The sequence below is a fragment of the Pleurodeles waltl genome, chromosome 8 (assembly GCF_031143425.1).
Source record: "Pleurodeles waltl isolate 20211129_DDA chromosome 8, aPleWal1.hap1.20221129, whole genome shotgun sequence".
NCBI classification, from domain to species: domain Eukaryota; kingdom Metazoa; phylum Chordata; class Amphibia; order Caudata; family Salamandridae; genus Pleurodeles; species Pleurodeles waltl.
The window spans coordinates 359,659,383-359,671,762 of record NC_090447.1 but is presented as its reverse complement, the minus strand read 5'-3'; the positions used below and the strand labels follow the sequence as shown (position 1 = coordinate 359,671,762).

General features: G+C 42.7%; 1 protein-coding gene across 4 annotated transcripts in view; it reads right to left on the bottom strand.

Moving 5' to 3' along the window:
* Positions 1-12,380, bottom strand: part of RPGR (retinitis pigmentosa GTPase regulator) — a 427,988-nt gene that overhangs the window by 343,023 nt on the left and 72,585 nt on the right. For all 4 annotated transcript variants that reach the window (XM_069204238.1, XM_069204236.1, XM_069204234.1 and 1 more), the window contains exon 6: positions 1,783-1,932. In XM_069204238.1, coding sequence (XP_069060339.1) covers positions 1,783-1,932 — 150 coding nt within the window. The remainder of the gene's footprint in view (positions 1-1,782; positions 1,933-12,380) is intronic.

Here is a 12,380-nt window from a genome sequence, read left to right as displayed (position 1 = left end):
CTCCCAGCATTCCAATGTTCTCAATCAATCAATCAAATTGTATTGATATAGCACAACTTATCACCCGCAAGGGTATCCATGCGATTTGCTGAAGGTCTCATCCGAAGAGCTAAGTCTTTAACCCCTTTCTGAAGTCGGTCAGCGAGGGTGCGGTGCAAAGGTGGAGGGGGAGGGTGTTCCTTGCTTTGGCGGCAAGATGGGAGAAGAAGCGTCCTCTAGTGCGCCAGTGGCATGCGCAGGGGATCTGTGTGAGGGCAAGGTGGTGGAAGTGTAGCCAGTTTTCAGGTAGGAAGGTCCCAGGTCAGGAAGGGCTTTGTAGGCTGTTCTTTGTGTGTATTCTAAAACGTGTAGGTGCAGCAAACGTCCCATGGCTTCTTGGCATAGTAGAAGTAGGATGAATCACCTGCGGCTGGGCAAAATATTAGAGTGTGAAAAGCCACACTTTCATCAACTTACAAAATTGGGAAAGAGAGAGAAAGAAAGAGATAATTTGTTAGGAGAGAGAAACACTATGTTAATCAAGCTCCAACACATAATGTTCTTTCTAAGAGTTTAGCCCCCTCAAAAGGTGTGTTTCCGACTCAGCAGAGTTCCAATTCAATGTTAACTCCATTGCAAATGTGGAGCAACAGAACAAAAGATTGGTAGCAACTGATTTCAGCCATAAATGGGTTTGGGTTGACATCAACTGCAGCACTTCAATTGACATTAACGATACACACCAGTTAAGGGAAAATCAGCCAGTTATCAGAGTTTATGGGCGAGTTTAAATATTTCAGTGCTTAAAATTCAGAACTAAGTGACTCTGATGACAGGAAATTGGGAGTCAACATGATCTGCCATGTGGAACTGTGTCTATTGTTTCATTTGCTGAGAGAACGAAATTGAGGCCCAAAAAATCAGTACTGCGATGATCTCAATTAAGATAAAGAGAGTGGATGGCGGGAATCGGAAAATAATTAATGCAGGACATGCACTGGAAAATCCAATATCTGAGACCTGTCCATCGTGGACGTTTTCTTACAATTCACTATCACAAAAAGCATCTACAACATAAAGCATAAGGACTTGTGTTATGGGAAGCAGTAGAACCACTAAACTCAAATAAAAAAGACAATCATCAAGTTAATTAATACTTCTGGGGTTAACAACTGAAAGGACTGTTTTACCCATGCTCCAACATATCCGCTTGCCATTGTCAGCTTGTTTGAGGTTCTTTTGATTTTTCTAGACTTAATTAGGGCCAAACGGGCCACAAGGGGATCATTGTTTGAACAGTTGAATCGGACATCCTTTTTTGCCGAATTGGTCAAGCACTTGGAACATCACCTGTGATCCAAATCCTGCCTCTCAAGTTTGAGAAGTAATTAATTTGAATCAAAGATATTCAGTTGTTAGTTCCATGCTGTTGATTTGTATTTGCTGCAATAATGAAAAATTCAAAAAGAAGTATCTGTCCTAAACATATAACCAAAAGACAATGACTGGCAGATTATTTTTCTAAATTGTAACAAACCAAAACAATTAGAGCCTTTGCTCGAATGGATACGACACTGGGGCTGATAAGTACCTTGGAAGCATGCAATCAACAGCACATGTTCCCAATTTTGGCATCTAGCACACAAAAATTTAATATGGACCCGAGTAGAATAAAAAAATGACTCAGGCAAACATACCCATACAAATAAACTTAGAAAGTGAAAATCTTTCTTGGAAGGATATCTTTAATATATTTTCTAAGAAAAAATGGCAACAAAACATATGCAACGATCATTTTCTTACTTGTCACCAAGGCGGAGTGGTAATAGCCACAAGAGACACAGGAAATTGGCTTTTTCACATCAACTTGACGAGGTGCACTGGCATTAGCTTCATTAGCTTGTCCAATCTGTCCTTCTGAATTGTCGCCCCACATGAAGAGTTTGCCATCCACTGGAAAAAAACAAACAAGATGGTTGTATGGAAGATTCTTTGTTGTTTAGTTCCCCCATCCTACAATTTGAGGCTAATTATAATAATGGTATCATGCAAAGACTTCTGCATTTTAAAGGTTTCCCTTGCATGTCCTTCCATCAGTATGCCGCAGATTCCATGCCTGGTATGTGGTTCTGGTCTTTCACAGAAGTACATCATGGAAATTCTGCAAATACCTCAGAAAATGTATCTGATTAAAGATTAAATGAGGAAGAAATTAATGTACAGGGCAGGAAACAGTGCTATCCTGGGGTCGGTTTAGCTATAGCCCTATGTATCTAATGCTAAAAATTGCTCACTTGCAAGTGTCAAAGTAACATTTTAAACTTCTGATCACAAGAAGAATCATCTAAATTCAAATTGCACGCAATCAGTAATTTGGTGACATAAATGTAATGCTCCTGTTTCCTTAAACACGTCAGAGTATATATATATATATATATATATATATATATATATATATATATATATATGGATCAACATTATTTTCTCTTGAAAGTCTGCAGCCACTTATTGATGGATAGACACAGGTATTCATCAATAAGACATGTTTCCTCTGAAAACATTTGCCACAGATAAATATATATACTACAGAAAAGAGCTAGTTTTTAAGAAACTTAGCTATCTGTAGTGTACGTTTCCTAGGGAAGTTTTACTGTTTTTAAAACATATATATATATTTTTTTTTTAAGTAGCTAACACTAATTACCAAAAATAAGGGTCATCACGGGGTCACTGGTAGATCGATAAATCAGTGTTGCCAACAGGTCTTAAATGCAAAACGTTATTATGGCAGTATAACTGTTGCATTACCTCAGTTTTATGTTTTTCAAATGGTATTGCTTTTTGCGGGAAGTTCTACGGTTTTATTTTTTTAAACGTGAGTTGAAAACTTACTACCTTCTTCATGTATAACTTCACTTTAACATTTGTTTACTTCAGCAAACACGAACACACACACACACACATATATATGTGTGTGTGTGTGTGTATATATATATATATAATATATATATATAGATATATACACGTGTGTGTGTGTATGTGTGTATATAAATATATATGTATATATATATATATATATATGTATATATATATATATATATATATACACACACACACACACACACACACACACAGACACATACACACATCAGAGAAGAATGCAGGGGAATTAGTTGTACAAGGCAGCAGGGGTCAGTTTATGTCCGTCTTTCTACAATACATTATTTAAATATGCATTCCTGGTATCTGCTAACTTGTACAATTCATAAAGCACACTAAGAGTCAGTCAGAAAAAGTGTGAAAGTTAAAGGATCATTTCACTGAAAACAATGGAGGAAAGGGCAGATAGGGTGATTTTGTGATTGCGGTATCACATAAAATATATAAAAAAAACAGAGATATCGATTAAATTATGTTCCCATTGGCAAAACCAATAGTTCTTGCCCATGACACCTACTGGCTTTGTCATTGCTTGTTCCCGCCCCCATCCCTCTCCCCCACCAACCCACTCAGACTGCTGCTCTGCATACGTGCACATGGGCAACAACCATCTTTGAATGTTTTATTTTTGTGTTAAGAAACATCCATCAAATATGGCTGATACAAGGATTTGCAGTGGGCAACTCTGAATGATTCTTCTTTAAACCAAAATAACAGCATTTCAAATTGTATGCTGTGCTTGGTAATCTTGGAGTGTTTTTTCATTTGTTTTTTAAATAAAGTATTTTTTCATTTAAAAAAATATATATATATTCAAAGATAGACACGTACATGCGCACAAAAGGATGCCAAACTTGGAAATTATTTAATACCCTTTAAAGATGGCTGCCCACCAACACTACTACAAGTGACAGTGACAATGTAAAGGGATTGTGTTGGGAAAGCGAGCCGTGGGGGACTTAATGATTTATAAAGGAATAGGTGGCTAAAAGTAGAGATGGGGTGATCAGAATTGAAAACCGAGGCAGATAGAACAGTCCCTTATGCACGGCAATACAAGGTTTGGACATCAACTCTGGACAGAGACAACTTATCCCATCAAAATACCCAAGGGAGCGACACACGTAAAAATAGGGAGGAATGCCAATGAATGTGGAAAGCTGAACTGAGATAGACAAGAACGTCATTACATTATGAGCAAGGAGTGTATACAAAGTTCATTCTAAGGGCCTGATTTAGTGTTTGGTGGACAGATACACCATCACAAACATGTCAGATACCTAGTCTGCAGGATATAATGCTATTGGGATAGGATGAACTGGACATTTGTGACAGAGTATCCCATCCACCGCACTCTAAAACAGGCCCTAAGCCTATATTGGCTACAACAGCTCTGTTTGCCATCAAAAAGCTAAAGCTGTCTGTAAATGAGACTTAAAAACTGCATTTGAAGGTTGAGTCTTGGGTGTCCTAACCAAAACTATATAATATGCCCAAACTTGTTGAGAAATAAACATTGTTAACATAAGGTTTTGCTGGAAATACCTCTTTCTTCAGCATTCAAATTATAAGTAACTAAGCTGAAAGTAGATTGTCTATGCTAGATTCCCTTGTGAGGAGAAGAAACAGCCTGCATTCAGACCAACAAAATGCCCCTGCACCTCTACACAAGTGGCAGGAATGGGCCTTAGATGGTGTCATAGCACAAATAAAAGCCATGGATGGCTTTGTCTACAATTTTAAGTGGGTTGAAAAAGGTGGAAAGTGTGGCGTCTCTATAAGCGAAGAGGCCTAACAAGCTTAAATGGACTCCTTCATAGGGGGAGTCACCTACCTAACTAAGGGAAAGGCTTAACATCTGAAGTAGAAGCCTGTGTTTGACATATTTATCGAAGGTGATTCTGACTGGGCAAAGAATATCTGAAATCAGCAAGCCACAGGTTATTTGCTGGCATAAAAAGCAATAAACACTTTACAAAGTACATTTTATGTTTAGGTTGACTAGGCACACAGTAACCCCTTGGAGTTTTTACTCACATATGTCTCTTCTATTCACTTGGCAAATGAAACACAAACGTTAGGACATCAAGAATGCTTGCAACCCATTTTCAAAGGTTCAGAGATAAAACACTTGGAAGCTAACATCTATGCAATTTTGCGCTACATCTGTGATACCCAATCAGTAGATACACAGGATAATTCAATGCTATCGGAGGAAGTAGGGCGAACTCCTAAATACTTTATATTGCACTCCGTGCACCCCTCAGAACTCACATGGGGCCCGACAGCATTCACAGTGCACCACCCATACTGAGCACAGTACACTTGCCATGCGCAACTGCTCTCAAGGAACTCAGTCTACACATTTGGCACTTACTGATCACCACTCACTGCTGCATTTAGGGGCTCCACAGCACTCAAGCAACTGCACGTTTGTGCTGCATTCACAGGGCACTCCACTATACGCACAGCACCAAACTGGCTCTGCTGCAATGCATGCTAATGCCATAGGATTCGCACTCCACTCGAGATGCAAACCGTAACACCACAACCCACAACACTACAGTCCTGGTGCGCTCCAGTGAGCATACTCTGAATACCTCTTGTGCTCAGTGAAGGACCCTCTTTAAATTGGAAAGAAGGCAGAGACTGGACAAAAGCCAGAAGTGTTTGGTAAGCAATTTATGAAGAGCTTTGGCAATCAGAGTGGTCAAAGGGAGAAGATGGTGAAAGAAGGAAGAGCTACAGAAGACGAAAGGGGGCGCAATTTGGCACAGTGGTGTCAGGCACCTCTGCACTCAAACTATGGACATTTTCCAATACCAAAATATGTTCGGGGGAGCATTTTACTTTCTTCCATTAGGGACCGTGAACTCTTGCCACGCCACTAAATACAAGCTCATGAACAGAGGAAGATACGTGGCAGAAATGTCGGCACGCTACACTGTGCAGACATGCCACAACACAACAAAGCCCAGCAGCTGCTCCTTCCTTATGAAGCAAAGGGAAGAACGCGGAGGAGCTGTGAAAATAAACACATCGGATGCGGTAAATTTGCTCGGAGAAGTTTTACACTGAAATACACATCTGTCAACGGAGTTTTCCAAACTCATTTTTAACCCGTGCACTGCTGGTACACTTCAGTTATTTATTTGTTTCTACCAAGAGAGGGTCACAGATAGAAGGTCCGTTTCGATGACCAGTTTAAAGTGCCCATACTGAGCACATGAAGGACTGGGCCCGGCAATGCTTTGTCTCTGTTCCCTCCGTTTAATACTAAAGAACTTCAATAACTGGAGTGCAGAGGGCCCCGAACAGTTCTCGCACCCAGTGCACAGCACCAGCTACCCCGTTGGTAGTACACCTCTGCACTAACCTCATTATGAAATGGGTGCCAGGTTGTACTGGGTATAGTCCTTATTGCGGGTGTCACAGGGTTTGAAGTGCTATCGCTGTTTTAAAGTGTTATGAGAGTCGCATCCAAAGTCATCACTAGTATTCGGACATTAATTAACTAAGCCATATCTCATAACTCATAATGCAGAGTTAGTAATGAACCGTGTGCGGCACAATACTTGGAAAATAGCTCCTTCCCAAGCTCAGCAGGCCTCAAGGAAGAGCATCTCATGCCAGGCAAAGATCCAACTACCACTGCTCCAATTCTTGCTCACACTGAGCAGGTGAAGATCACCATTTCTTTACATGCTTCAGTTATTCAGTGGAGCTGCGGCAAAAACTCCAAGCCATATGCATGTATTATAGTGATGCCATTTGACTTGACTACATGAAACAGAATGGGCGCCCAGCCCTGGGCTCAGAACACTCCAATGTGTATGTCACAAGACACCTTAGGGAACCTCCTCTGTCAGGATGAGATTAGTAGAGAGAACCCACTATTCTGTTAGAGTAGGTCAGGTTCGTTTTGTGAGCAGGGTTTTGGGAACTAGGGCCGGGTTTGGGGGAGGAGGGGGTCGTTTTTAGGGGTGGGGGTACGGTTTTAGGGCTCGAGGTGGGGGGCAGAGGTCGAGTTAATTTTTTTCGATGGGTGAGTTGGTTAGGTTAGTTTTTGAGGCAGGGAGCAGGGTTTTAGGAGCTGGTGCCTTGTTTGGGTGGGGGTAGCTTTTAGGGGTGAGGTGGTTTTGGAGGCTCAGAGCGAGGGGGGTAGTTCAGAGTAGTTTTTATCGGGGGCAGTTCAGAGTAGTTTTTATCAGGGGCAGGGTTTTAATCGTATGGGCAGGGGGAACAAAAGGGGTAGTTTTAAAGGCAGAGCGGGTCGGTTTTAAGGCTTAGGTTTGGGTGGTCGGGTAGTTTTAAGGGTAGGGTGGGGTCAGTTTCAGGATTCAGGGCGAGGGAGGTTTAGGGCTCAGGGTGAGGGAGAAGGGGCAGTTTTAAGGGCTGGGTTGGGGTGGATTATAGGGCTGGGGTATCGGGTGTTAGGGGGAAGAGGGGAAATTTACCATGCATATTTCGTTACCAAACATGCGTTTAGAACAAAATTTGTTGTAAAGGCATTCGTGGTAAAGGCATGCATGGTAAAGGCGAAGCTGTTGTTCAGACCGCGATGTTAAAGCATGAGTGGTTCAGGCATGCATGATTCCATCATACAACCCAGTTCCAAATCAGGCCCTTAAATTCTGACGTTTGGGACTTCCCCTTCCAAATGGTGGGAAACTGTTGGCTAGCCACCTTGCCATGCCCCCACCAGCCACAGTGGCTATGAATTTGCGAGTAACCATTTGACCACTGTTGGAAATGGGGTCTCTGGTTGGCAGTCAGTTTGCACTCTGTCAAAGCAGAGACCCTCACTCTAGTCAGGGCAATGGAAATGCACACTTAGATAACCCCTGCTCACCCCATTGGTAGCTTGGCACAAACAGTCAGGCTTATCTCAAAGGCAATATGTAAAGTATTTGTACCAAACACACAGTAAAACAGTGAAAACACTACAAAATGGACACCACACCAGTTTAGAAAAATAGCCAATATTTATATAAATCAAACAAGACCAAAATGACCAAAATCCAACATACACAAGATATGAATTTTCAAAATAATAATAGTCTTACTCCACAGAAAACAAAGGAAACATTGATTTTACACAAAGTATCTAGTTTGCGTAAAAAATAAAGCTGCATGGGTGAGCGTGCATCGGAAAAGTCAGCGATGCGTCGATTCCTTACTCGCAAGTGAGGCCGTGCGTCATTTCTTTTCTGGTCAGGTAGGCGATGCTTCGTTTTTCTCCCTCACAAGAGAGCGATGCATCGATTTCCAGACAAGGCACCTTGGATCTGTGCAGGTTCACAATGACTTTGACACTCAGCAACGATGCATGAGAAATCCGTCCGCACACAGTGTTGGAAAACCCCGCTGCATGGGGTTTGCGTAGTTATCCGCAGCCACAACTGGGTGTTGCATCGTTTCTCAGCCGCGTTGCATCGATCTCCTAGCCGCAATGCAGGTGGAGTATCAAGGTTAGCTGAGAAGCAGGTGGCACGTCATTTTTCAGTCAGCGCTGCAGGTGGTGCGTCAAAGGTTTCCCCACACAGTGTTCTGTGCAAAGATTTCAGTCCTTGTTCTGCCAACTTCACTTCTCAAGGGCCCAGGGACTACATGGGGCACCACTTGGTAGGGCAGGAGACTCAGCAGAGAGTCCTGGTGCTGGCAGAGGAAGCCTTTGATGGCCCTGAGACTTCAAAACAGGAAGCAAGCTCAGTCCAAGCCCTTGGAGATTCTTCTCAAGCAGGAATGCACAACAAAGTCCAGTCTTTGTCCCCTTTCACAGGCAGAAGCAACAGCTGCAGGACAGCCCAACAAAGCACAGTGACAGGCAGGGGCACCACTTCTACTCAGCTCTTCAGCTCTTCTTCCTCCTGGCAGAGGTTCCTCTTTAATCCAGATGTGATCTAAACATCTAGGGTACTGGGTCCACAGCTTATACCCCTTTCTGCCTTTGAAGGAGACCAACTTCAAAGAAAAGTCTCTGTTGTTTACAGGATCCTGCCTTGCCCAGGCCTGGCTCCAGACTCACACCAGGTAGTAGAGACTGCATTGTGTGAGGGCAGGCACAGCCCATTCAGGTGTAAGTGACCACTCCTCCCTCCACTCTAGCCTAGATGGTTCATCAGGATATACAGGCTACAACCCAGCTCCCTTTGTGTCACTGTCTAGAGGAGATTCCCAAACAACCCAACCGACAGTCTGGCCAAGATAGTGAATCCACAAACAGGCAGAGTTACAGATTTGTTAAATCAAGAAAACGCCTACTTTCTGAAAGTGGCATTTTCAAATTAACAATTTAAAAACCAACTTCACTAAAGGATGTATTTTTAAATTGTGAGTTCAGGGACACCAAACTCCAGATTTCTATCTGCTCTCAAAGGGAAACTGCACTTTAAGGATATTTAAGGGCAGCCCCCATGTTAACCTATGACAGAGGTAGGCCTTGCAACAGTGAAAACCGAATTTGGCAGTATTTCACTGTTAGGACATGAAAAACAAATCAATACATGTCCCACCTTTAACATTCACTGCACCCTGCCCATGGAGCTTCCTAGGACCTACCTTAGGTGTGCCTTACGTGTATAAAAAGGGAAGGTTTGGGCCTGGCAAGTGGGTACACTTGCCAAGTGGAATTGGAGGTTTAAAACTGCACACACAGACACTGCAGTGGCAGGTCGGAGCCATGTTTACAGGGCTACTCTTGTGGGTGGAACAATCAGTGCTGTAGGCCCACTAATAGCATTTGATATACAGGCCCTGGGCACCTCTAGTGCACTTTACTAGGGACTTACTAGTAAATCAAATATGCCAATTATGGAAAAGCCAATTACACATACAATTTAACATAAGGATCGCTTGCATTCTAGTGCTGGTCAGCAGTGGTAAAGTGCCCAGAGTAACAAAAACAGCAACAACAGAGTCCAGCACACAGCAACAACCTGGGAAGCAGAGCCATAAAGTTAGGGGAGACCACACCAAGAATGCCAGGTCTAACAACCACCAACTCTTGTTTCAGCCCCAAGTTGTTGCCCATGGTCGTCTTTTGCTTTGCTCGATTATGGGCCTGAATAACATTCTCTTTCTTCTGCCACTACACTTGTGCTTATCACTTCAAGACTGGACTACGCAAATGTCTTGTATTTGGGCAGAGTGGGATGTTTAATCAAGCCGCTACAGATGGTGCAGAATGCAGCTTCGCAATCTCTTCTAAAATTTCCTTGCTGCACCTCGATCTGTCATCATCTCAGCTCTCCACTGGTTGCCAGTCAAGAAAAGGACACGGTCAAAACTTTGGTGCTTGCTCGTTGAGAGTTTTATCGCTCAGGGCCCCAGTATCTATCAGAGAGTTTTATCCATTACTAGCCATCTAGTCTTCTTTGTTCATCTAATGCGCTACTCATGGTGATCCCAAAAGTCAGTAGTGTAAAAAAAGCTGGTTCCTCTCTCTTTTTTGACTGCTCCTGCCTGGAATCAGTTTCTAGCCAATCTTCATAGCAATAATAAATTCCATATTTGGAATCTATTGAAAACATGGCTTTTTGTTTCAGCATAACTAATCATTGTCTGCAACTTCCGTTGGTCTTTTAGCGGCAGGAAACACCCAAAAGTACCTGTGTCATTTATTCTTTCAGGCGTGCATGTGCTTCTGTGCAAGTATCAAATACGTGCCCCTTTCTCACTGGTTAGGTACTAAGAAGCAGCCACAATTGTGGTGCAGTGAGCCCCCCTTCCTAGCGAAGGACCCTGGTGGCACTGCTGACCCAGCTGCACTAATGGCAGCTATGCACCTGCTCTTCTGAGTCCTTCACTTTACTCCATCTCTTTTTTTCCCCTTTGTATCAGGCAACCTTCCACTCTCCTCATATATCGATCCACCTTTCCATTTCCATCTCCATCATTCTCAGATCTTTCCATTCTCTACTGTATCTCCTGCTTTCCTTCTCTCCCTATTCGCCTGCATGTCTCTTGTCCCTTTCACTGTCCCATGTACCTCTTCAGTTTCCCCTACTCTTCCATATTCTTCCCTTATTTCTACATTCTTCCTTATACACTTCTTTCTTTATCTTGCTCTTTTACACTTTTCACTCTTCCACTCTATTCCCACCTTTACCTTCCGCTCTCTCTATTGCTCACAGACATTTCCATTATGCACAACATATAGTCAACTATCTCAATTTTTTGCCCTGCATCACTCTAGTCTCTTTCATTGCCCATCTTTTTCTTTGCTTTGCCTTTTTTCCCTCACTCTCCTCTGTATCCTGTTGTTTTTCACCTTTCCCTCTTCTTACTTTCTCTTTGATCACTGGATTCTTGTTTACATTATACCATTCTCCCCATACCACTACATCAGTAGTTATTTATCTCCAACCTTCACACCTCTCTCTACCTCTGCGCTCTGTTACTTTTATTTTTTACCCACTTCCTTCTTCCCTATATCTCTGCACTTAGACCCTCTTACCAATCTGTCATTTTTCCATTTATTTTCTCTCTTCTCTCTGTTTTTTTCATCTCGTCACTTCACACCCACTTTCTCTCTCACATAACTTTTCATTCTTTGCTGTATCTCTCCACCTTCCTCTTTTTCTTACTGCCTGCCTCTCTCCATCCTTTTATTTGCTTAATACTGCATTGTTCTATTCTCCGATCCATCTATCCATTATCTCCTTCGTCACTCGATTGTTCCTTCTATACTTCCACCCTCTTTTTTAGTCTCTCTCCACTCTTGTTTGTATCTCTCCAGTCTCCCTCTGCACTTACTTATTCTGCTGTGTATCTCTCTATTTACACCTGGTAACCTTCCTAAGTTTCTCATACCTACATCTATCAACTCCTTTATTACCCAACCACTACTGTATCTTTCCATTCTCCGAATGAATAAGTCACTTACTTTCAGTAAAGCCTCTCTCTAGCCACAGATTCCGTACCTTAGAATATTCCCCAGACATCAGAGTGTCACCAGCAGATCTTGAAAAGTATCCCTGCTTGACGGCAGGTGGCAATGAACAGCTCCACTTCGGCATTATCTGCACCAGAAGTTATATATGCGGTGCCCATATAGGCATCATCCCAGCATGCTGACTTCCGTTTGTGGCTGTTTCCATGCCACAATCACAGAGTCAGGGCAGAAGGTCAATGAACAATGTGGCGATCCTAAGGATCGACAGGACCTTTTTATGTAGAAAAAGCCACGTCACAGCACTAGGAGGATGGGTTGGCGGGAGGGCGGTGAGTAATCTGTGGCTACATAGATTCTCTACCAGATAAGGCATTACTAAAGGTAAATAACTTGCTCATCTTATGGAGACATCTAGCTGCATATTCCTTATCTTAGAATAAATATAAAACCAATACCTTCCTGGGGGTGGGGGGGAGGGGGGGAAGGGGGGTAAGGGCTGAGAACTGTCTCAGACTAAAAAGATATCGAGGACAGGAACTCTGCAGACGAAGGCAGGACACATAGA